The sequence below is a fragment of the Dama dama genome, chromosome 5 (genome assembly GCF_033118175.1).
Source record: "Dama dama isolate Ldn47 chromosome 5, ASM3311817v1, whole genome shotgun sequence".
NCBI lineage: Eukaryota > Metazoa > Chordata > Mammalia > Artiodactyla > Cervidae > Dama > Dama dama.
The window spans coordinates 19,569,956-19,595,674 of NC_083685.1; the positions used below are offsets into that span (position 1 = coordinate 19,569,956).

General features: G+C 52.2%; 1 protein-coding gene and 1 long non-coding RNA gene across 5 annotated transcripts in view; both read left to right on the forward strand.

Annotated features, from left to right (window-relative positions):
* Positions 1 to 11,003, forward strand: part of MLXIP (MLX interacting protein) — a 59,485-nt gene extending 48,482 nt beyond the window's left edge. For 2 of the 4 annotated variants that reach the window (XM_061141977.1, XM_061141980.1), the window contains 9 exons: positions 250 to 904; positions 1,364 to 1,485; positions 1,587 to 1,803; positions 3,307 to 3,434; positions 3,929 to 4,030; positions 4,139 to 4,266; positions 4,472 to 4,595; positions 5,589 to 5,718; positions 6,295 to 11,003. In XM_061141977.1, the coding sequence (XP_060997960.1) occupies positions 250 to 904; positions 1,364 to 1,485; positions 1,587 to 1,803; positions 3,307 to 3,434; positions 3,929 to 4,030; positions 4,139 to 4,266; positions 4,472 to 4,595; positions 5,589 to 5,718; positions 6,295 to 6,416 (1,728 nt within the window). In that variant the 3' untranslated portion in view covers positions 6,417 to 11,003. Of the gene's footprint in view, positions 1 to 249; positions 905 to 1,363; positions 1,486 to 1,586; positions 1,804 to 3,306; positions 3,435 to 3,925; positions 4,031 to 4,138; positions 4,267 to 4,471; positions 4,596 to 5,588; positions 5,719 to 6,273 lie in introns of all 4 variants that reach the window. The other 2 variants (XM_061141978.1, XM_061141976.1) reach the window with 2 other exon arrangements.
* Positions 11,004 to 11,811: 808 nt separating this feature from the next.
* Positions 11,812 to 17,841, forward strand: LOC133056568 (uncharacterized). Its single transcript, XR_009692855.1, has 3 exons — positions 11,812 to 12,409; positions 13,461 to 13,563; positions 14,187 to 17,841. It is a non-coding gene; the product is annotated as an uncharacterized LOC133056568 (long non-coding RNA).
* Positions 17,842 to 25,719: the final 7,878 nt, after the last annotated feature.

A 25,719-nucleotide genomic window follows, 5' to 3' on the forward strand; every position in this document is an offset into this window, starting at 1 on the left:
CTGAGCCCTGTGTTATCACTGAGTCCCCAGAGGAAACAAGACCCCTGCCGGCGCCCAGGGGGACCCAGCTCCATCTCCCCCAGATTAGGAATCCCGGGGCTGGGAGACGTTGCCTCTGTCCCTTCTGCCTGGGGCTGCATTCTAGGCGCACGGTGTACGTGTTGGGCTCCGTGGCGTGTAGCGCTGGAGAGTGGCGGCGAGTTGTGTGACTTTAGCATTCATTGCTCACTTCTTCCCTTCCTTCCTCAGGAGAGCATCCTGCCAACCACCGCTCTCCCCACTGCAAGCCTCCCTGACAGCTTCATCGCACCCCCCGCAGCCGCTGCCCTAGACCCCACGAGTGGGCAGGGCTGTGAACACCCACCCCAGCCTGGGGACCCCTTCATCCAGCCGGCAGACCTGGGTCCCTCGGCACCGCCCCTGAGCGTCCCCCAGCCTTTCCTGCCCGTGTTCACCATGCCCTTGCTCTCGCCCAGCCCCGCCCCACCACCTCCTTCCCCTGTCTTGCCATTAGGCCCCCCTCCCGCCACTGCTCTGAACCCCCCAACTCCCCCCGCCTTCCTGCAGCCCCAGAAGTTTGCCGAAGTCGGCAAGTCGCCCTCCGTCATCACCCACACGGCCTCCGCCACCCTCACCCACGACGCTGCTGCCACCACCTTCAGCCAGAGCCAGGGCCTCATTATCACCACGCGCTACCCGCCCCCCTCCGGGTCCCCCTATGGCCTGGCACTGTCTCCTGTCACCCGGCCGCCGACCGCCGGGCCTCCCCAACCCCGTATGACTTTCGTGCATCCCAAGCCCATCTCCTTGTCTGGGGGGAGGCACAAGCAGCCCCCCAAAATAGTGCCTGCTCCCAAACCAGAGCCGGTGTCCGTGGTGTTGAAGAACGCTTGCCTCACCCCAGGTGAGCCAGGTGCGCGGGAGGCAAGTGTGACCCCCCACCCCCACCCCCGGGACGTTTCCTGTCCCCAAGGCTGGCAAGCTCGTGACACACACACATCGTGATCTTGGAAGCAAAAGGGCTGTGAAAGACGACGTATGTAGATCGAGTCTGTTTTCTATTCTGTGGTATTCTTCCAGTCTCAGCCCAATGTGGAAAAAAATGTAGCCCTGGTCATCTCTTGCCTGGGTCTATAATCTGTCCCCACCAAGGAGAAGTTGCAAAAATCTAGCATCATCTCTCCATGCCCTACAGTGAGGGGGCAACGTCTCAGTGGCAGCAGAGGGGTCGTGTGCTGCTCCTGAGGCTCCCCGCCTCCCCCCCCCCAGCCCCCATGCAGCCTGGCTGGTCCAGGTTCAGTACCCGTGTCAGGCAGCAGGCGCATAGCTGGGCCTCCACCCTCACCTCCCCTTGTTCCGGCAGCTGCCTTCCCAGGACAGCCGCAGGCTGTGATCATGACATCTGGCCCTCTGAAGAGAGAAGGAATGCTGGCTTCTACCGTGTCCCAGTCCAGCGTAGTCCTCACGCCTGCTGCCCTCACCAGGGTGAGTGGCCGGGACAGGCCTTCAACATCTTATGACCTTGGGTGGCCCTCACCTGGCCTAGCTGTGCTCGGGGGTGACCTTCCTCCTCCGTGTCCCCTTAGGCTCCTGGAGTCACAGAGTTCCCCAGCGGCATCCTGGTGACGGACCTCAGCCCCGGCCCGGGAAGCCAGCACGCCCCCGTGTCCCGGCTCTTCCCTCCCAGCACAGTGCCCGACTCCCTGGTGAAGGGTGAGCAGGGCCCGCTGCACGGGGGCATTGCCCAGGTCCCTGCCGCAGGCGCCAGTGACTCAGCTCTCCGCTTGGATCGCTTGGGACCGCGTGAGTGGAGTAGGGGGCCTGCTGTGGGACTGGGGAGGCTGCTGAGGGTACCCGGGCGGAGCCTGGGCTGCCAGGCCAGGCAGTGAGGGATCCGAAGCTGCCAGTGGCCCAGGCTAAGCACAGGATCAGTGAGGGAAAGCTGCCAGTGCCTTGTGGTTCCGGCAGCTTGTGTGCTCACGGGGACACCGCTCAGCCTCCTTCAAAAGGGCCTGGCTCTGATGGGGACGTCCCTGGTTGTCCGGGGGTCGAGACTCTGCTCTGCCACTGCAGAGAGTATTGGTTCGATCCCTGGTCAGGGAACTAAGATCCCACGTGCCGTGCAATGTGGCCAAAAAAGATTCTAAAAAATAAAAAAGAAAGACCTGGCCGTGAGCTGCCAGTCCTGATCCACAAAAGGGACTGAGCGGTCATCAACAGTTTTCAGAAACCGCGAGCCTGCGGTTGCTGTGGCTGCGGGAGCCCCCAGCCTGTCTGGGTTTGGCTGGTTGTCCCTGGCCTGTGTGCTGGCAGCACGCCTCAGGAGCCCCCTTCCTTCCTCCCCGGCTTGGACTTCGGTTGGTGAGACGGCTGGGGTAGGACTAATGCCCAGTGAGGTCTGAGAGGTCTGGGAAATGATGTTCCCAAGACTCTGCTGCTGGTGGGGGCGGGTGGGGGGCGTTGGGGAGGGGTGGAGCCAGATACTACCTTGGGGAGGGAGACCAGAGTGTCTTCCTGTCTTAGATAAAACCAGGGTGGCTGCTCCCAGAGCCCTCTGCAGCAGCATCTTTCTGAAGTGGAGAGGAGAACATGATGAGCGGGGAGCTAGCTCTCTGCTTACAGGGGTCAGACAGGGACTCGTCCGAGGACAGGTTTTGAAGAATAAGGACCCTTGTGTGGGAAAATATAGACACGGACTGGCTGTAGATTGGGCCCTGAAATGCCATGTGGGGGCTCGGGGAAACGTCGCCTTGTTCGCTGAGGTGGATCCCCAAAGGTTAGAGCCATGCTGGGAGGCTTGAGAGCAGGGTAGGGAGGAGAGCAGTGTCACGGGGACAGAGCCTCAGGCATCCGCGGGTCCATGCTGTGAGGCGGGGCTGGAAGGGGCTTCTTGGGCGCAGCTCCTGAGCTGGGGCCACAAGTTTCCTCCATCGAGTTCATTTGTTTTCCTAATTAAAAGATTTCTGGGGTGGGTAAAATTGAAAGAAGTATAAGAAAACACACACGTAGAGTTCAAAGAACAGATAGCTTAAGTGCTTGCCACCCAGGGTGAGCACCAGAGCCGTGCAGACGTGGAGGGGCCCCTGGTGCCCTGGGAGGCGGGCCTCTCTCCTCTCCCAGACCTGCTGCACCCGGCAGGCCTAGCCAGGACCGCCCCGCTGCCCCCCGCCCCGAGATGCTGGCAAGGATTCGCTTAGTTCTTGCTCTGGGCTGCCATGGGAGGTCGAGGGCGGGTTTCCCTTTGTGGGTGAGTCCCCGCGCTGCTGGCACAGCCCGGCCCCTAAGGGGAATCTCTGCTCTTCCCAGGTCGGGACTGCCCAAACTCAGGGCAGGTTTCTCCGTGTGCATCTGAGCAGAGCCCCAGTCCTCAGTCTCCCCAGAACAACTGCTCAGGGAAATCGCCTGCAGACCCCAAAAACGTGGCTGTTTTAAAGGTACCTCTCGGGTCTTGATTCCCTCAGGAGGCTGGGGAGGCAGGGAGAAGCATATCCAGGGGCCATGGGGACAACTATGTTCCTACTGGAGACATACTGGGAAGACCCATGGGCTTGACAGGTGTCCCACACCTGAAATGGGGACATTCACTGCCTTGCCCTTGAGCATGTTGGCTCCTCTCTGCGCCACCTGCCCCCAGCCCTGTGGTGACAGTGGCCCTGGGCTGTGTGGAGCGGGGGTGGCAGCTGTCACAACCGGGTCTGAGGTGTGGGGGTGGCCCGGAAGGCCGGATCTGCAGCGCCAGGCCCTTGGCTATGCTCTGTTCTGTAGGGATGGTTCTCTGGCCCCATCTTGTCCCCTCCTGGCTCCTCCTGGAGCCTCTTAGCTTCCTCTTGCCCCCTCCTTCCACATAGCTCTCTATAGAGAATCTGAGCAGCGGGTAGGGATGGGAAGGGGGGCCCTGTGGCGCAGTGACGGGCCGATTCCCCAGCAGAACCGGCAGATGAAGCACATCTCAGCCGAGCAGAAGAGGCGCTTCAACATCAAGATGGGCTTCGATACCCTGAACAGCTTGATCTCCAACAACACCAAGCTGGTGAGTGGCTGTGGGGGTCGGGGGAGCGGGTGGGTCGGGGCGGGACCGACAGGATGGGCACTTGGGGGCGCCTGGTGTGCTGCGCGCCCTGACCTGGCCCCCTCGCAGGCCAGCCACGCCATCACGCTGCAGAAGACTGTGGAGTACATCACCAAGCTGCAGCAGGAGCGCAGTCAGATGCAGGAGGAGGCCCGGCGGCTGCGCGAGGAGATCGAGGAGCTCAACGCCACCATCCTGTGAGGCTGGGCCTGGGGGCGGGGGTGGGGGCTGGGGGTTGGGGGGTGCGGCTCATCCTACCCGGAATGGCGGGGAGGGAGGGTGGGGGGACTGGTAGAGGCCCCCTTACTCGGCACTGCAGCTTTTGTCCTCCCCCACAACCTTGGGCCTGCTTTCTGGGCCCCCAGCCCCGCCGAGCTCCCCTGACTCTTCCTGTCATTTCAGCTCCTGCCAGCAGCTGCTCCCTGCCACGGGTGTCCCCGTCACCCGGCGCCAGTTTGATCACATGCGAGACATGTTTGACGAATATGTGAAAAGCCGGACCCTGCAGAATTGGAAGTTCTGGATTGTATCTTTGGGTTTTCTTTGCTCATTCCCCCCATCCCTGCAACCCGTGACCTGAAACAGCAGACACTGACCCTTGGGTTCCTTTAGAAAGAGGCTCTCTAAATGGTCGTCATTGAGTTTGTCAAGACAGGTAATGCTAGTTTCTGTCTCAAGAGAGACAGGGGCCCGGCTAGGCCCGCAGTGTTGGAGGGGGCTGTCCTTGGTGAGTGTACTGGCTGAGGGCTTCCCGGGGACATGGAACCAGCCTGCTTTGCGCTGCCGAGTCCTTGAGAAGGGAAGAGGAGGCTGGAGCTGCTGGTGGGAGCCGTGAGGTGGGATCTGCTCTGACATGTCCCAGCATCAGCTCCGTCCTGCCACCCAAAACCGGGACTCACAGAGTGACTGTGTGGCAGAGCCTGGATTTGAAACTGGTTCCCTCTGGGCTGTTCCCTGGGTTTATACCACATGCCCTTGACAGCTGTTACCGAGGCAGGGATGCCTGGGTGCTGGGCTCTGGCCCTGGGGCCCAGGCCTCCCAGCACTTGGCCTTCCAGATGGCAGCAGGGTCCTTTCGGGGGTTGGCTCTGGCCCTGTCAGTCCCCACCCAGCCTCTGCTGTGCCCCTGAGTGGACAGTGGGCGCACGTGCAGGGTTGGCTGCCGCACCCCCGGCCGTGGGTCTGACAGGCTGAGGAGGGATTCACAGGGGAGGAGCGCTGCGAGGGCTGGGGGTGTCTGTGTGCACCCCTGGGCGGGTTCTACAGGAGGCGGCGGCAGACAGCAGCTGCAGCCCGCTGTTGCTCTGGTCCCCGAGTGGAGCGGGGACAACTTGGAACCTCTTGGTCAGTGCCAGGTTCCTCGGCATCAGGCTGAGCGCAGGGACGGTTAGGGACATCTCTCCCCAGCTCTGCACAGCACCCTGCCAGTCCCAAGGGGTGTCGGTCACGGGCTCGCCTGTGACTGGACTCTGCTCTCTCTGCGTTCGCTTATGGTTTCTTTAACCCGAGTGCCGTGCAGTTCAGCGTCATAATCAAGCCGCTGTTCGAGTCCTTCAAGGGCGTGGTGTCCACCAGCAGCCTGGACGAGCTGCACCGGACAGCGCTGTCCTGGCTGGACGAGCATTGCTCCCTGCCCATCCTCAGGCCAAGTGAGTGGGGGCTGCCCGCAGGGGTCGTGGGGCTGTGGGGGGCTTAGCCATGGACACGGCCGCAGAAAACCCAGGCCCCGCCATGGTTGGTCTGCACACACCAGGGGCAGGAGGGTGAGGCCCTGCCGGGGGGGGGGGGGGGGGGGGGCGCCTCGCCTCAGCTTTCTGCCATCTCCGTGTGTCTGTCTGATGATCAGATCCAGCTCATGTCTATTGAGCACCTACTCTTCGCCTGGCCTTGTATCCGGTGTTTTCAGATATACTTTCATGTTCAGTTCTTCTAATAAGGATCAAAGCTGTGTATTCAGGTCACAGGGATAAGCAGGAACGGCTCAGGGTGTTCCCCACTCTTCTTGTAGGGTGGCAGATAGGATTGGGGCATCATCTTAAAGGCAGAGGTGTGAGTGTCCAGACCTCAGCAGAGAGGCTCCCCTGGGGTTTGTGCCCTTCCTGCTTTGGGGGGCCCTGAGGATCGCCCCTCAGGGTGTACACATGTAAACATGTGTTCTGTCTCTTGGGGGCTCAGAGCTGAACCTCCCCGGGCCGCATCTGCAGGCTCCCCCTTCTCTCTTGCAGCCGTGCTGAACACTCTCCGGCACCTGAGCACCACCACGTCCATCCTGACAGACCCGTCCCAGCTGCCCAAGCAGGCAGCAGAGGCCGTCACCAGAATCAGCCAGAGAGCTGGGGAGTCCTAGCAGCGCTTAGCGGGCACGCAGCCGCGTGGGATGCCGAGGAGACCCTTCTCCGCCTGTGGAGAGGAGGCCGCGCCATCACCTCTCCCGCTTCAGGGCCTGCAAGCCTCCCTGCGACTGTGGCCACGGCCGCTCCGAATGCCGCGCTCAGGTCTGAAGCAGGTTTGGGTCCTGCCAACAGCAATAGCCCAGCTCTGGGAACCCCTTGCTGTGAACTCTGACTCAGCGACCTCAGTCACCAACCTCCCCTCGCCTCAGAGAAGCTCGGATGAAGGGAAACAAGGGGACACCGCCCCTCCCTGTCCTGTCCTGCTGGTGGGGTGTCGGGGGGATGGGGAGAGGGGCCGCGGCAGCAGTGCAGGGAGCCGACGGGGCAGGAGGAGGCCTCGCCCGCTCCCCAAGTTAGGACGCGTGAGGGTCCTTCCCAGCTGCTGTCTGGGATGCGCCCTCCTGTTGCGTCTCTGGCACCCCTGGGCTGTTGGAGGGCCTCCTGCTTCCTCCCCCGGCTCTGACCTAATAGAGCGGATGTCGGCTCAGGCTTCGCAGGGCCAGGAAGCCCTACAGCACATGTGTGCAAAGCAGTGGGCCTGTGTAACAGCAGCCCCAGGGACGCGGCGCTGCTTCAGTCCTGGAGGTCCCCTGGGTGGTGCTGTGGTCTGTTTCTCAAGTGGATTTGGTTCTACTTGGCGTTGCGGCAGTCATGGTGGCGCCGACCCAGGAATCACGTGGCGGGGGCTCAGCCAGGCCCTCCCCCCTCGTGCCCTGCCTGCTTCCAAGCCGGGAACAGCCATGCTTGATGGACACCGCTAGCCCTGTGGGTGCGGCGTGTGAAACAACAGGCTCTGCGGTGCTGCCATCGACCGGGTCCCCTCACCTGGATTGTGCAGCCGGGAGCCCCAGCCCACCCATCCCAGTTCCTGGACCAAAGACGCCAGCACCCCGGCATCTGCCGTGTCTTGCGTTTGAAGGCAGAAATTGACCGGTCGACATGGAGCTCCAAGGTAGCTGCCTCGGAGCTGTCTCCAGGCAGCTCGGATCAGACAGTCAGGAGCTGAATTCAGCTTTGGTCCAGGTGGAGGGCTGGGGGGGCGGCAGGCTGTTTCTGAAGGTGGGAGCACCTGGAAGGGTTCGGAGGAGGGGCCCGGGCCAGTCCTCCTCTCGCTGCGTCTGCGGGAGCAGTTCCAGGCAGAAGGATGCTGTCTAACACTCAGGAAGCCCACCCAGGGCTACCTCCTCATTGAAAGAATGTGCTTTTCACGTCCTGCTGTGAAGTTCAGAGGCCGGCAGGCTTCCCCTTCAACCTCTGTCCTCCCTGCCAGGAGATGGGAGACCTGCCTGAGCGAGGGGCAGGCCAGGAGTCCTGCTCGGCTCGGCGGAGCTGGGGCGGGGGCTGCTGCGGGCTGCCCGCTGAAGTTTGGATCCTTTTGGAGGCTCCCACTGGCTCTTGGAGGCCTGTGGAAGGTGCCCCGGGGGCAGCCCCACCTCAGCCTCCGCTGATGGAGGATGGAGGGGGTTCCTCCCCAGGGGGGCCAGCCGAGCCTCTGCCTCTGCCCCAGGTCGCGACTGGTCACCCACTCCCTCATTTGTGGCGGCCCCCTCTGCCTTCCCAGAACACGTGTTTACAGGCCCTCGGATGGCTCTCCTGAGGGGCGGGCACAAGACAGTCTGGGCCGGCCCTGCGTGTCCACTGGGAGGCGGGATGAGAGCGCAGCCTCCCCCGGGTGGACACGGTCTCCCTCCAAGGGGGAAGAGCACCGCGAGGCTCGAAAGGAAAAAAAGGAAAATCAGAGACACGTTCCCGGCCACGAGGGCTTGCAGAGGGTCCTGCGCTCAGCCTCGCCTCTGTTCCTGTGCCTTCGTCAACCGCCTGGGCGGCCGTGGAGCTCAGCCCAGCCACGACCTCTCTGAGATCAATAGCTTTCTCCCCACCCCATGTTGGGAGTCTTTTTTTTATTTTATTTTTTTTAGCTCCATGGGATATAAAATTGGCCTCTTGCTTCTTTGGCCTACCTCTCCCGCCCTTTGGCTGACTTAATGTTCACGATTCTGTTTTTTTAAATATTTAAAGCTGTTAGGTTGTATGAGGCATTGAAGGGCGCGCACGTGTGTGTGTGTGTGTGTGGGTGGGTGCACGAACGTGCAGGTGTGTGTATGCGGGTGTGTCCCAGCAGAGGGTTAACTCGATGCATGTTTTGTTTTGAGATATTTACTTAAATCCATTTTTCTTGGTGCTCACCAGTATCACGGCTATAGGGCCACAAAGCTATATCTCTTAGCACAGACACAGTTGTTTCTTGCCCTGGAAGTTTTCTTGTTTCGGAGTCTGACCCACTGAGTCTGGCTGGACGGGGCGGGGTGGGGTGGGGCCCTAGCTTTGACCCTTGTCCTGGGGTCCCCAGCCGGGGTGCGGGGACCCCCAGGGCCACTCTGCCAGCTGCCTCCAGTGAATGCTCTGATTTGTTTACACTCCCTTTCACCCCACCTCCTATCTCTTCTCCCGTAAAAGAGACTTAAAAACGCTGATTTTGGAGGATACGAAAATCAGTCTGAAAGAAAAAAAAAAGCCTGCCTGGCACACAGTCTCTGAAAGTGTTTCTGTGAAATCTTTCTGTGCCATCAGCTCCCTTCCTACCACTGGTTGCCCTTTGACGACGAGTGGGAAATGCAGGGAATGAGTGGGGCTTTCTGAAGTCGGCCAGCCTGTCCCTGCCTCTGTCTCAGGCAGGTTACACACCAACCGGTCACCTCCGACACACGCCCAGGAGGTCCCCAAGCCGGCAGGCGGGTGCTTTCCGGGGTCTTCGGGGCACTATTCCTGTCCTCAGGAGTCGGTGCTGATGTGAGCGCCATGTCTTATGGGGGAGGGAGTGGTGGGGTGCCATGGGTGACCCCACACACCCAGCTCCCTCCGCTCTCTGTCCTGGTGACCCGACCCCGCCTCCCTGACCAGACAGAGGTCCTCTCTCTAGGTTCTTTTGCTCTGGCTAGTAGAAAGAGAAAGTTCGATTCTGGGAGGACGTGGCACTGCAGGGTGGGGCCACCCCCTTGTCACTCCCCAGGTGAAGGGGTGCAGTGATCTTACAGGCCCCCTCACCAGGAGGGTGCAGTCCCAGACAGCACCCCTGTGTCCTCTTAGCCTGGGCCTCCCCTCTTTGCATGCCTGGAGGAATCCTGAGTGGCAGGCCTGCTGTTATTGTCAAGGTGGTCACCGGTTTTCACGGCACAGCTAAACGAGGTCTTGTCAGGGTGGAGCCGGGGTGGGGGGGTTCCGGGGGGCCCATCTGCACGGGGCCTCCTGCACACTTGTGCAGTGTGGACCTGACCCAGCGCTGGATGACCTGCCCCACTTGGGTTCTTTTACCTCGTCCAGTGGGCAGGCTTAGAACACTGCTCGCTGGAGCAGCTTTGCAAAGTGCCTCCCAGCTTGCTGAGGAAGGGAGCCAAGGAGCCCCGATGTGGGCACACGGGCAGCAGTGGGCCGTGGTTTTTGGCTCTATGCTCCAACGCCTTGTATCTCAAAAGAGGATTTTCACCTCATCTGAACATGAGCTGACAGGAGAGGAGAGCAAGGGTGGAGGGCGGAGGAGCTTGAACCTTCAACACATTGTATGTGTCAGTGGTTGCCATGGCCTTAACCCACCTAGCAGACAGGTTTGGCGGTCGGAGGGGCTCCAGGAACAGAAAGAAGCCTTACGACCCCCCAGGTGCCTCCACACATCACCTGCCCGATTTTCTTCTCCTAAGGGACTTGGCCTTCCCCGCTCACCATGCAGGGGGGCTCTTTTCTGTTGAGGCTTACGAAAAATCAGCCTTTGAGAAAGAAAAGGGAACTTTTCCTGTTGATTGTTGGCTTTGTGTGTGTGTGTGTGTACGTGTGTGTGCTTGCACAAGCCTGTGTGCATGTGTGTTTACTCAATGGAATTCTATTTTTGTGAAATTTCTTTATGGTTATGTAGCAAAATTCACCTCCATCCCCTTTTGGTTTCAGAATCAACCCTGGGCATCACTCTTTTGAAGAATTCTCTCCTGGGTTTCTAAAATAGAGATGGGCCTCTCTCAAGGGCCGAGGTGGGGGAAAGGGTTGGGAGAAACTTAAGTCTAATGGCATTTCCATTGAGTCGACATCCTGAAGCTACAAGTAGGAAGGGCTCCACCAGGGAGCCGCGATGCCCAGGCTGTTTCTCATGAGGGAGGCAGACCGCGGCGCCCGGGGTTGCTTTATCTGAATCTGTTCACACCACTTGTTTCGCTTGTTGTGTAACGCCACAGCTGAAACAGCTCCTTCTTTTCCTTTCTCGGGTTTCAGTTCACGGTGTAAGTGGTTCATTTTTTTTTTTTTTCCCTGTTGTGCTCTCTGGTGACTGTGTCAGGGCTCCCCACCCAGGAGACAAGTCACCCCTCGTGGGCAGAAAAAGCAAAATCCAAGAAGAGTGTTGTTCACCGCGGGCTCCCTCAGGCCTGCGCCACCCTGAGCTCGGCCCTTCACGCCCCACTGTCGAGACGCACAGTTCCGCCAGCTGTATCCAGCACTACAATGCATCCAAGACTATATTTGCATCCGAGACAATAAAAAGCCGTATTTTTGGAAAAGCCTGTGGCATGTGGTCTTTGCTAACCCGTTGGAGCAGTGGAAGAGGTGATAAAATGAGATGGGGCAGAGGGTACCTGCGCCTGCCTCACTCGTGCTAGCTTTCCCAGGTGGACAGAGTCCAGAGGTACTTGAACAAAGTGCCCGTTTCCTCACTTGGCGCTTGGGCAAACAGCAGCCACCTGGAGTCTCTACAGGGTGGTCGTCAGGGTCACGTGAAATCGCGAATGTCCAGCTCCCAGAAAGCGCAGGTTGCCACCAGCATGGCCAGCCCTAGGCCAGCACCCAGCGGGGTCTACGTCATGGTGATGCCCCAGGGGGCAAGGGCCTCTCTGCTGACTTGACCCAATACCGTACACGGAAGATGCTGGAAAGTTGACCTGCAGAGATGTCCTTTTGTTGTGCTGAGAACTTTGATGATTTCTGCTTAATCTATAAAGCCCTTCTTCTTTCTCCTCCCATCTTCCTCTGCCCACACCCACCCCCCCTGTTCCTTGTGCCTGGGCAGCGTGACTCTTAAAATGAGCCGTGCCGGCCCCTTGGGCTGCCGGCCCCTCTCCAGAGCGGCTGTCTTGTTTCACTGAACAACTGTTCAGATCTGTATCTCTTGACTAAAATGCAGTGGGTTGATACGCAGGCTCTTGTCTGATCAAACCCCCACGCCTTCCCCGAGGAAAAACATTTTCATGACACAAAGCAAGATCTGGGGCCTTAAGAATCAGGGGCCCCTGACAAATCGGTGAGTGGTTCATGGACTCCTTGGGGCAAGAAGGAACTTGGTTTCCGTTGAGATAATCAGTGGGTTCTTCTATCTTTTTGAGTCTGGCCACATGTTAGGTCTGGAATCTCAAAAGATACTTGGGGCATAATTAGAAGAAGGGAGGCTTTGGATGTGGGGAAAGGAGGAACAGAGTGTCTCAAGGAAAGAGGCCAGGGTGCTGGAGCCTGCTTGCCTCAGTGTCAGGCACTGGACCACCTCTAGGCAGTTCTCGAGTCAGTGGCGTGGTGTTCCTCATTTCACAGAGGAAGACATCAGTCGTTTCTGAGACCCACGTGGCAGCCATGTGGGTCAGAGCCAGGAGGCTGGAGTTTTCATTTTTCATCCTCTAACAATGTCTGTATTTTATCCTCCATCCACTGAATCCAGAGGCTTATCTGTGCCATCCCCTCTCCCTCACCGAGTCCTGTCTCACGTGTCCTCTGGAAGTCTTCCAAAGACACCATCTTCTCTCCAGCCCCACTGTCATCACCAACCACCCAAGTCCAAGTTGCCATCGTTCCTCAAGTTCACACGATGATGTCCTCTATCCCTTCTCTGTCTTGTAGCCTCGACCTTACAGTCCATGGGAGCTTGAGGTGGTCCAAGTCCAGTCACGGCACTGACTCCTTCAAGGGCTTCCAGGGAAAGGTCAGTCCTCCACCCCTCTCTGTTGAGCCCGTCCTTCCTCTCCTTGCCTTTCCAATCTCAATTTTGCTCTTTTCCGTGCCTGGGGCAGGCCTGCTTGGTTTGGTTTGGTTTTTCTCTTCAGGTTTTCCAAAGCCTCCTCCCTCTGCCCAAGACTTTCCCCATCTCCACCCCTCTTCTTGAATAGTTCCTGTTCTTTCTTCCAGTTTACTTATTTATTTTATTTTGGTTGTGCTGAGTCTTCATTGTGGCATACAACCTTCTTTAGTTGTAGCATGCAGGCTTGGTTGAGGCATGTGGGATCTTAGTTCCCCTTCCAGGGCTCGAACCCAGGCTTCCTGCATTGGGAGCTCAGAGCCTTAACCCCTGGACCACCAGGGAAGTCCCTCTTTCTTCCCAATATAATCCTTAACTGTCAGAAACCAGCCCTAATGTTCCTACCCCCCCTCAACACACAGGTGCATATGCATTTTCACACACGTGAACACGTGCACTTTCACACATGTGTACACACACGCACATACCAAGTCAGACCTCAGACAACTGTATTTCCTCAGGATGCTGGTCATTATCATGCATGTTCCCCATCAGGACAAGGGGCCCAGAGCCACCACTGTGCCCAGCTCAGAACCAGCACAGCAGGTGCCCAGGGAACCTACCCAGTGACCCTCAGCCCCCGCCTTTCCACCAACCCAGCTACCCCTTCCCTGACTCTGTGTCAGACAGGCAGAGGGTGTGGGGAGCCCGATGAGCTGGGGGTGGGGGTGGGTGCAACCAGCAGATGCGGGCGTGTAGGTGTCCTGCAGGGTTTAGAGGTTGGCTACTACAAGTCTATACTTAATATAAAGCATCAACATTAGTCATTTGGATTGTAAATGTGATAAGAATAGTTTCCAAATGGCATTTGAGAGCACTTCGTCTTGGATTCGGACTCGATTCTATAGAACACAGTTTACCTTCTCAGTCGCTCTTTTCTAAATGTCAGATTCTGAATTTAGCCTTGTGTAGGCTGGTGTGGTTACACTCAATGTGTGCTTTTACCTTTTTATTTCAGAAAATCTCCAGCAAACACAGAAGTAGAGAGAACAGTACAATGAACCCCCATGTACCCAACCATCCACTTTAAAAGATGACCGACTCAAGGACGGTTTTCTTTGGTATCTACCTCACCCCGCCCCCGTTATTTTGAAGCACATCCCAGACGCCATATGGATTTCATCTGTTAATAGTAAATGTGCTTTTGAGTACCATTTCCTAGAACTGCATCTACGCCTGCAGTGTCCCTCGTTTGAAAACTCCCAAAGGCTTTGTGTAAGACTGCAGTCAGAGTTAATGAGAACCCTGGGGAATGGGGAGATGTGATTGATCTGATTTTCTGTTTCACTGAATCATTAGCTAGAAAACCCTTGTTTAGGGAGTCGGGGGGAGTGGCGGGGGGAGCTTTCTAAGATATGAGTCTACTTTCCTGCCTTAATGGGTTTGTACAGCAAACAATCTAATCTCTTAAATCTAGCCCGTCTGATTGTCTCTCCCGCTGGTGTGACTAAGCGGGGCAGGTTGGTACTGTTACAGGTTGGTGGAGAGGATGGGGCCATTCCCACCTGCCCCCTCACCTGTCACCTGTCTCACAGCCCGGATGCCAACCCGTTGGTGTCTCCTGAGTCCCCAGCCTAATTGAGCATCCCCCCACACACCCTGGATTAGACAAAGCATCGATTTTGCACCTCCTCCCACTGCCAAAACTGCCAGAGGCTCACCCAACTTGCTCTCTTTCCTCCAGACTTTGATCAAGACACGTGTGCTAAAGGCTGAATTTGGACTCAGCTCAGAGGTCACACAGTGAGTTTATTGGAGACACAACAAAACCCATCTTGATATGTAGGGATGGGGAGAAGCACGGGGTGCCCTAGAGGAGTGGCAGGGACCACCCCCGGGGTTGAAGGAGGGGGTCGGGGAGGGCCCCCCCGAACCAGGACCCAGCAGGACAAGAGTCAGCCAAGCAGAGGCGGCAAGACCTGCAGGGAAGAGCATGTTTCATAGGAAGAGACACTGGTCAGACGTAATACCTCCCTTCGAGTCAACCCTGCCCTCCCTCCCTGGGGCTTTTGCTCGGCTCTTGCCTCTTCTGTCTTGAGCAGTTTTCTCTTTGTCCAGCTGACTCCTTCCTCTCTCCCCACAAGCATCTCAAGTCTCTCCCCTCGTAACCAGCCTGCCTTTTATCTCTCATCCTCCGCAGCCTAGGACACTGGCACTTCAGGATACTCAGCATCTCCTCACATGACGCCACCACCTGCCCAGTTGCTCACACTGGAAATTCACACGGCCCCTTCGTTCTGCCCTATTCCCTCACTTCCCACCTCCGATCTACCAGGGAGTCCTGTCAGTGGGTTCCCCCAAATGATCAAGAATCCAACGACTTCTCCCCACCCTCAGCCCCCACCCTAACAGTGTGAAATTCCCAGGTTCCTCCTCTCGCTGTTCCTGCCTCAGTTCCCCACACAGCTAGCAGGATCCTTTTAAAGATACCTACCAACACTGGGCTTCCCATGCTTAACCATCCAGTGGCTTCCTGTAGTATTTAGAGAAAAATCCAGAGTCTTCACCCTCTGGCTCTCCACTGCCTTGGGTAAGTGACAGCCCCTCTGGGCCCCCAAATCTTTCAGCTATAAAATGTGGACACTAATTACACCAGCCCCACCAGATCACTGTAAGGGTTCAGTGTGCCAGGTTACAGGCAGCACCTCCAATGTCAGCTCTTTTTACTCTTCTTTCCCTCCTTCTTTCCTGACTTCTCCCCCAGCCCCTCTTCCCACGTTCCCTGTTTTTGTTAACGCATCACTGAGACCATCCTCCTTTTTAATACACTGGAGTCCTTCTGGTCCTTCTTTCCCTACATCATCCTGCCTTCCTCCTTTTCATCTGTCACATCCTTGTGCTGTGAATTCTTTCTCCACAAAGTTGCTGACTGTGGTCCCAGGCCACACTGCAGGCAGAGCTGGTATGGGTCAGAGTTGAGCTACTTCCCAACCAACCTCCCCAACCCTGAAAATAGCAGGAAGATTTCCACCACCATCCCTTTTTCAAAAATCTTGAGGCCCCCTCCCGGCCCTCGAGAACTTATTCTCCAAGAACAAAGGCCCGCCCTTAGCCTGGCCTCCTGCTCAGCCTTAACACTGTCTCCCATAGCAGGTTCCAGGCACAGTGCTCCCACCGTGGTTATGCAGATTCTCCACTCTGTGCCATCCTCCCCCCAACCCCACCCCGGAAGGCCCAGTGCACCCCTCTGTCTGTAGCCTGCCCTGGCCTGGGCCACCCCACTTTGGACCCTGAACTACCACCGGTGCTCCATTTCTGTCGCTGGCGTCACATGCCCCCTACCACCTGGTGCAGTGAATGTCAAGACTGCATTCACAATGTCAGCTCTTCCTAAGGACAGGAGCCGCATCTCGTTTTATCACTCATCTCCCCAAGCAGAAGATTTAGTGTCCTGAGCTTATGATCTAAGTTACATCTACTGTGACCTGCCAGGGGTGATGCAACAACCCCACGAAACAGGTCCTCTTATTATCCCCGCTGTAGAGATAAGGAAGTTGAGGCTTAGAGAGTCTCAGAACTTGCCCATGGGCATCACTGGTTGATGCCTGCGAAGCGGGGCTGCAGCCCAAGGTGAGTCTGACTCTGGAGCTTCCTGCAAATGATAACAGCCGATGGGTGCCAGGCCCCGTGCTAGACATCATGATGTTACCCATTGTTATCCTCAAAAGACCCCCTAGGGTGGGGATTATGATCCTCATCCTACACTGGAGATAGCAAAGGCATACCTGCCATGATGAGAGCATCCAGGAACTGGCAGTGGAAGGGAAGTTCCTCCACCTGACAAAGACATCTGCGAAAGCCCCCAGTGAACATATGGGATGATGAAAGCCTGAATGCTTTCCATCTGTGAAGAAGAAGACAGACATGTCCGCTGTCTCCAGGACTGGACAACGCTATCCTGGAGGGTGCAGTCAGGGCAGATCAGCAAGACGTAGAAACCCAAGACATTCCTATGAGGAAGGAAGGAGAAAAACACTCCCTCTGTGCAGATGACAAGATGCTTTATGTAGAAAACCCTGAGGGATACACACACATACTGCTAAGAGCTAGTCAATGAGTTCAGCAAGGTCCCAGGACACAAAATCAATACACAAAAATCAGCTGTATTTCTGGACACTAACAATGAACACTCTAAAAATGAAATGAAGGAAACAAGTCCCTGTAGGATAGTGTCAATGAGAATAAAATATGTAGGAATAAAGTTCATCAGAAAAGAGCAAGACTCTGACACTGAAAACTGTAAAACTGTTGAGGAATATTATTCAGCCATAAAAAGTAGTGAAGTACTGACAGAGGCTGCAATGTAGGTGAATGTCAAAAATATGATGCTATGTGAAGGGAACCAGACACAAAAGACCACATATTGTATGAGCCCATATAAATGGATTATCCAGAATAGGCAAATCCTTAGAGACAGAAAGTAGATTGGTGTTGGCAGGGGGAGAAGAACAGGAGTGTACTTAATGGATATGGGGTATTCTTTTGGTGTAATGACACCGTTTGGGGACTTAATATAGATGGTGGTTACATGACATTATGACTGTACTAAATGCCACTGAATTTACATGTTAAGATAGTTCATCTCATGTAAATTTCACCTGAATTTTTTTTAATGTTGAAAAAAATGTAGAGAAGACCTAAGTAAATGGAAAGACATCCTGTGTTTATGGATTAGAAGACAATATTGCCAAGATGGTAACACTCCCTAAAGTGACCTATGGATTCAGTGCAGTCCCTTTCAGAATCACAACTATGTTTTTGCAGAAATAACAAGTTGATCCTGAAATTCATATGGAAATGCAAGGGGCCCAGAACAGCCAAAACGATCTTGAAAAAGAAATACAAAGTGAGAGGGCTCACACTTCTCAATTCAAAAACTTACTGCAAAGCTACAGTCGTCAAGAAGCGTGGTACCAGCATTAAAACAGACATGGAGGGACTTCATGGTGGTCTGGTGGTTAAGACTTTGTCTTCCAATGCAGGGGGTGGGTGTGGGTTCAATCCCTGGTCAGGGAGCTAAAATCCCACATGCTTCAAGGCCAATAAACCAAAACATAAAACAGAAACAGTATTGTTACAAATTCAATAAAGACTTTTAAAAAATGGTCCATGTCAAAAAAAAATCTTTAAAAAGATAAATTTATAAAAACAGACATGTAGATCAATGGAATTTTATTCTACTGAGAGTCCAGAAATAAACGTATAAATCCACTGTCAAATGGTTTTTGATAGGGATGCCAAGACTCTTGTGGGGAAAGAATAATCTTTTCAGCAGATGGTGTTAGGACTTAGTGACGGAAAAAGATAGATGTAAATCTTCATCACCATGGATAGGGCAACAGTTTCTTAGACTGATATCAAAAGTACAAGCAACCAAAGGAAAAATAGAGTACACTTTATTAAAAATAAAAATTGTGTGAATCAAGGATGCTATCAAGAAAGTGATAAGACAACCCACAGAATGGGGACAACAATATTCGCAAGTCATATATAAGGCAATGGACTGGTATTCAGAACATATACAAAAAACTCTTACAACTCGATAATAAAAAGACAATAAACAATTTGAATGGACCTTTTTAGACAATTTTAAAATAGACAAAGGACTTGAATGGTATATGAATGGCCAAGAATTCCAAGAAAAGATGCTCAACATCACTAGTTAGTCATTAGGGAGATCCATGGGCTTCCCAGATGGTTCAGTGGTTAAGAATCTGCCTGCCAATGTGGGAGACTCAGGAGACTCAGGTTCAATCCCTGGGTCAGGAAAATCCTCTGGAGTAGAAAATGGCAACCCACTCCAGTATTCTTGCCTGGAGAATTCCGTGGACAGAGGAGCCTGGCGGGCTACAGTCCATGGGGTTGCAAAGAGTTGGACACCATTGAGCGACTGAGCACAGGGAGATGCATGTTAAAAATCACTGTGAGCAGTCCTTTCACATCTACCAAGATGGTGATAATAAAAACAAAATAAATGGAAAATAAGAAGTGTTCTTGAGATGTGGTGACACTAGAATCCTTGCACAAGGCTGGTAGGAATGTAAAAAGGTGTGGCCTTTGTGGATGAGCTTGGCGGTTCCTCCACAAGTTAGAGTTCCTATGGGGTTCAGCAGTTCTATTCCTTGGCATGTGCCCCAAAGAAATGGAAACTGACTCAAGCAGACAGTTGTGTGCAAATATCCATAGCAGCATTACTCATAATGGCCAAATGTGAAAACAGCCCAAATGCCCTTGAACTGATGAATATATAAACCAAATGTGGCATATCCATACAATGGAATATTATTCAGCCATAAAAAGGGATGAAGTACTGACACATAAAGTAGTTACAACTTGGATGGATCTTGAAAAGATTATGCTGTGTAAAACAAGCCAGACTAAAAAGGCCACGTATTGTATGATTCCATTTATGTAAAGTGTCCAGAATAAGCAAATCCATAAACAAAAAGCAAGTTAGTGGTTGCCAGGAGCTGAAGAAAAGGGAGAATGAGAAGTGACTGCAATGGGATACAAAGTTTCTTGGGGAGTGATAAAAATGTTCTGGAAGGAGGTGGTGGTGATGGTTACACAACTCTGTGAATATACATATATGCACATACACACCCACCACACACACAACTAAATTGCACACTTTAGAGAACTGAAGTAGCTTATTGAAGGTTATATCTGGTCCTAAGTAGAGAAGAGACCAGAAACTAAAACCCAAGAATATCTGCTTTTATACCAAAGCTGTTGGAGGAAGAATTGTTCCAGGGCCCTCAAATAAGTAAATTAATAAAGTTGGGCTCTCACAGAGCCTCAGAATTGTCATTTAGAATATTTCTTCTCGTGATAAAGCACTACAGTTTTGGATAGCCCATAGAAAGGCTGAGAGAAGCAATATTGGATACACTGAGAAATCAGTTATACTCTGCAAGGAATAATGCTCTGCTTTGCTTGTCCATTCAGCTGGGAGTCTGAAGAGCTGTGAACAGGGGACTCTAGCCTAATTTCAAGGTTCAGAGAGAAGAAACTACAAATTTCACAACCCACTACTATGGTAAACAGCCTTGGGACAGCCAAAGAATTTGACCTTTTTACCGATATGTGTAAAACCCTTCAAACCTATTCTTCATCATTTTTTCTCTGGCAGCTATTTCTTTCAAAATCTGAAGTGTATTTAATTTACTGATTTCTAAAATAATACACACACATCCCTCTGAAAAGAGACTCAGAGGATTTCCTGACAGGTGAGAAGCTACTCCCTACTCTCCTTCCTTCTCTGGTCCCTTCTGCAGGGGCCAGACCCGCCTCTTCCTCCTGTTTCCTCCTCTCCTTCCTCTTCCCTTTCCCTCACAGGTTTGTCTGCAGAGCAACCTTTTTTTCACAGCGAATCCCATCTAGGTATACGCACCTCAGGTGGCCTGGACTAACACAGGTTGCTTCCGTTCTTGTTTCTCTATTCGTTTTCTTTTTCAGTTAATTTTATTAAAAAAATTTTTTGAGGGTCTTTTTTTTTAAATGTGGACCGATATTAAATTTGTTACAGTGTTGCTTCTGTTTTATGTTTTGGTTTATTTGGCCACAAGGCCTGTGGGATCTTAGCTCGCCAACCAGGGATAGAACCCATGGCCCCTGCATTGGAAGGCAAAGTCTTTTTTTTTTTTTTTTTAATTCATTATTGGCTGCGCTGAGTCTTTGTTGCTGCGTGTGGGCTTTCTCTAGTTGTGGGGAGCAGGGGCTACTCTTTGTTGCAGAGCACGTGCTCTAGGCGCAAGGACTTAGTTGCTCCATGGTATATGGGATCTTCCCAGATCAGGGATCAAACCACGTTCCCTGCATTGGCAGGCAGATTCGTAATCACTGGACCACCAGGGAAGTCCCTCCCTGTTTATTTCGGATAATCTCATTGATGCTGTTATGAACATGTCAGTGTATATATCCTGTCCCAGCTATGAGCATCTCCTTAGGAGGTTCCATGAGGATAGGATACCAAGGGACGGTTCCCGGTGAGGGGGAGAATCCTTTTATAAGATGGATACCTGTTTCCAGAAGTGGCTGAGGAGGCCTTTCACAGCCTCACCACCAGGCCAAGCTGATTGGATGGGCAGGAAAGAGAGCCTTCTGTCTTTTTGCCTTTCTTGGTTACTTAGTGGGGTTCCCCCAAGTTTCACATTTACTGGACATTTGTTTTCTTGTTTTCACATTTACACATTTCTTTCTCCTGTTCTCTCTGCTTCTCTCCTCCTCTCTTCATTTTCTTATTATCTGATTGCCTTTTCTATTTCCTTTTGATTTTTCTCTCACATCTTGAATCTCCAGAATAAGAAATTGACATTGCTTAAAAGTTTTTCTTACAGCTTTATATTCTTGACTCTTCTTTTATAAGCTGAGCAAGTTTTAAGCCTTTATGTTTAAGCTCAGTCCAAAAAATTCCCTCTGAAAACACTGAGTCCTGTGACCATATTAGTGTTTTCTTCTCTGTGACCCTTGATGGCGTGTTTGTTTTCCTCTGTAAATCAGCGGCACTTGATTTTTAAATGTTTTTACTTTGGAGTGTAACAACAGAATCAGACAATATGTCTCCATTTTTGTCCGGCTTCTTTCATTCAGCGTCACGTTTTCAATGTTAATCCATGTGGAAACCTGATTCGTAAGACAGACCCTGGAAATCATTTGGTGGAGGAGATATTAAATTTGTCACCTGAATGTTAAGATCTGATCTTCTTTTGGCCTCTTTCTAGGTTTTGACAGGTTATCACCAAAAGAAATTCTTATTATTTGAGAGTTCTTGTTAATTGAGTTCCAGATAACTTAGGATTCATCATTCTTATCACCGTGGTAATTTCTGTCCTAGATCGGTGCTATCAGGAAAGACAAAGATGAATTGGATTTTTTTTTCCTCTTGCGTAGTGTTGTGGTAGGTGGTCTTGATTTAGTGACAAATTTCTACTCCTAATCTCCTCCTTCATCTCCCCTCCAAATTTTTCTTGTTTCTGCGAAATGGGGAAAGTAGGCTTCAAGGCAAACATCTCCGTACAGGTGAACCCACTACCTCAGACCTTGGCGGCTTGTTTAAAACATGCTGATCCCACCATGTTCAAGAGTGAAAAGGAATCAAACACTGGCACAGGCCACGACATGGATTAACATTGAAAACATGACGCTGAATGAAAGAAGCCGGACAAAAATGGAGACGTGTTGTCTGATTCTGTGTGTAGGAAACGTACAGAACAAACACACAGCGACAGAAAGCGATCAAGATTTCCTGGAGGCTGGAGGAGGGGGAAATGGGGACTTTTTGGGGGGCATGAGAATTTTCTGGAATGAGATAGTGGTGATGATTGCAGAACTCTGACTATACTTAAAATACATTGAATTATACACTTGAAACAGGTGAACTTCAAGGCAGATAAGTTACATATCAGTGAAGCTGTTAGTAATACTGAGTCGAAGGCCCAGACCAGACCTGCTCAGTCAGAATCTTGGTGTAAAATCCAGAAATCTACAAACACCCCAGCAGGACCAACTATGTAATTTGCAGGCTCAGTGCAAAATGAAAGTGTGGGTCCCCTTGTTAAAAAAAGATCATTCAGAATTTCGAGACAGAGGCCACACAGTATTGAAAACAAGCGTGGGGCCCTTCTAAGTGGGCCCTGGGCTGCTGCCCAGGTTGCAGGCCTCCGAATCCAGCCCTACAGCCCAGACTCAAGTTAGGGATGGTCCACACAAAGGCAAGAGGGAATTCGGTGAGCAGATCCTCTGCCTCTTGGTTAGAGAAGCTGTAGGTGGAAGGGCTGGAAGTCCGAAAGGAGAAATCACAAAATTCAAGAGCATGTTTCCTCTCCTTCCAAGAGCCACGAGTTGGTTTTAGTTAGAAGACCACGGTGGAGTCCCCAGCCATGGCTGAGTCATCCCCAAAACTGCGAGCTTTCAGTGAAAAAAAGGGAGAAAGACTGGGGTTGTTGCCAGAACTCTTGGAGGTCCTAGGTTCTGCATCAACTGAACATTGACTGGTTCAAGCAGAACAGTAAGGAGACAGGCGAAGGACCTGTCTGGGGCGGGGTGGGGGCTTGGTAGGCACTAATGCCTCAGCCCCCATGGCCCCTAGTCTGCACATTATGGCAACTGCCTCCTCTCCTTGAGACCATCAACCTTCCAGCAGTTTGGAATTCCACCGAGTTCCCTCCTGCTTTTGAGTAGAGCATCCCCTCTGCCTCTTGATCCACAATCTGATGGAATTGAAACTTCCCTGGTGGTCCAGTGGTTAGGACTTCACCTTCCAATGCAGGAGATGCAAGTTCAACCCTGGCCGGGACACTAAGATCCCATATGCCTCACGGCCGAAAAACCAGAGCAGAAAACAACAGAAGGGATATTGTAACAGGTTCTATGAAGCCTGTAAAAATGGCCCACTTCTGGGGGGTGGGGGCTGGGAGGGGACACAGGCACACTTATGGCTGATTCACGCTGTTGTATGGCAGAAACAAACACAACATTGCAAAGCAATTATCCTCCAATTAAAAATAAAAGAACAAAAAAGGTCCACATTAAAAAAAATCTAAGAACAACAAAAACAAAGTCTGAACTGCCTTGATCACCTGCGGAGACAGAGTAGAAATATATATTCAGTCTCTGCCCCCAATTCCTTTTGTAATTTCCTGAGTTTATGGGCACGCTGGGAGTATCTGACACAGAACTCTTAAATCCCTGGGGATTTCCTCTGTGGTAGGAGGTCTTGGTTCTAATGAAGGGACTCTGGGTGGTTCCTGGACGTCTTCAGTATGCTTGTCAGAAAGACCAAGCCATGATTACAAGTCGGTTCTTTGCATCAGGTGGCCAAAGTATTAGAGTTTCAGCTTCAGCATCAGTCCTTCCAATGGATATTCAGGCCTGATTTCCTTTAGGATGGACTTGTTGAATCTCCTTGCAGTCCAAGTGACTCTCAAGAGTCTTCTCCAACACCACAGTTCAAAAACATCAATTTTTCAGGGCTCAGCTTTCTTTATAGTCCAACTCTCACATCCATACATAACTACTGGAAAATCCATAGCTTTGACTAGACAGACCTTTGTTGGCAAAGTAATGTCTCTGCTTTTTAATATGCTGTCTAGGTGGGTCATAGCTTTTCTTCCAAGGAGCAAGCGTCTTTTAATTTCATGGCTGCAATCACCACTCGCAGTGATTTTGGAGCCCAGAAAAATAAAGTCTGCCACTGTTTCCATTGTTTTCCCATCTATTTGCCATGAAGTGATGGGACCAGATGCCATGATCTTAGTTTTTTGAATGTTGAGTTTTAAGCCAGCTTTGTCACGCTCCTCTTTCACTTTCATCAAGAGGCTCTTTAGTTCTTCTTTGCTTCCTGCCATAAGGGTGGTGTCATCTGCAAATCTGAGGTAATTGATATTTCTTCTGGCAATCTTGATCCCAGCTTGTGCTTCATCCAGCCCAGCATTTTGCAGGATGAAATCTCTGTGTAAATCTGAATTGCAGGGGTTGGTGAACTCATCCATGTGCCAGAGGAGGACAAACTCCAGCTCCACAGGGACAGAAGCTCCTGTGTTCAGGACCCTTGTAGATTTCGCCCTTTGTACCTCTCCCTCTGGCTGTTCATTTGTATCCTTTATAGCATCCTTTATATAAACCAATAATCATAAGCAAAGTGTTCCCTGAGTTCTGGGAGCCATTCTAGCAAATCATTGAGCCTCAGCAGCGGGTTGTGGAAACCCCTGATTTGTAGCTGAGACAGACAGAAATGTGAATAACTTGGAACCCACTCTGTGATTGGCATCTGAAGTAGAGGGAAGCCGTCTTGTGGGACTGAGCTTTTGACCGTAGGGTCTGTGCTAACCCCACAAAGTTAATGTCAGAATTGAATTGACTTGTAGGACACCCAGATGGTGCCCATGGAGTACTGAAGACTTGCCTGGAGGGGAAAATACACACACTTTGCAGGGATAATTGTTTTAGGAGGGGGAAGCAGTTTTCCTTGATGCACCCACACTTCGGCTGCCCATCTCTTCCCCTTCCAGCTTCAGTAGCAGGAGGCAGGCTCCGATTTCCACCAAACATAAGTCTCAGGCTATTTAAACTTAATTCTTATACAGAGAGTGAGCACATGACAAGATTTTCCCTACCTCATCCATGAACGAGTCAACGAGTCCAGCATGACAGCCTCCACGGCCAGTACAAGAAAGGACCAACCCTCTACCCGCCATCTGTGAAGAAGATGAAAATTGGAAGACAACGCACAGGGAGCTGTTCACCTCGTTAATGCTCTGTAGTCAATAAAGCATCACCCAGCGATGTCTTCTCTACTGGACGGAAATCATCTTAGCAACTTTCTCCACATTCATAGACTCAGGGACCTAATCGATAATAAATTGTGCCAGAGTCCCATTTCCTGAGAGCAGTGCTCTACAGAACTTTCTGTGGTGGTGGAGATGTTCTGAGCTGTCCCGTGTAGGAGGAGCCTCAGCCACACGTAGCTATTGAGCACTTAAAATGCAGCCAGCATGACTGAGGAACTGGATTTTATTTTTAATGTTTTATTCTGAAATACGTTCAGACATACAGCAAAGTTATAGATAGTACAGAGTTCTCATACACCCTTCTCCAGTTTCTGCTAAAGGCGAACGTCTTACGTAACCATGGCGCACATCTATCAAAAGTAAGAAATTGGGATTTCCCCACAGTCCAATGGTTAAAATTCCACACTTCCACCGCAAGGGGTGCAGGTTCGATCCCTGATTAGGGAACTAACAGCCCGCATGCTGTGCAGCACGACTGAAAAAACAAAACAAAACTAAGAAATTAACGCTAGAACAGGCTTGGTTTGGGTATCCACTAGTTTTTTTTTTTTTTTCACTAATGCCTTTTTCAAATCCCTTCCAAGACTGTGTCCAAAGATCATCCCCTCTTGGTCTCTGCTCTGTGACAATTTCTTAGTCTTCCTTGATTTTCCTGGCTCTCACACTTTTGAAGAGGTCAGGGAATCTGCAGAACATCCCACAGTTTGCAGATGTGGGTGTGTCTGATATTTTTTCAGGAGGAGACTGGGCTTGTGGACTTGGGAGAAGAGGCCCCCAAAAGTGAGGGGGTGCCCTTCCCATCACGATACATCTGGGGCTTCCAAGAGCCCTGACTGGAGGTGCCTCTGTCACTACAGGTGGTATGTATTGACCTTGCCCCCTTGGCTCAGGTAGGTGTCCACCATGTTTATCATCCAGTGGGTTGCT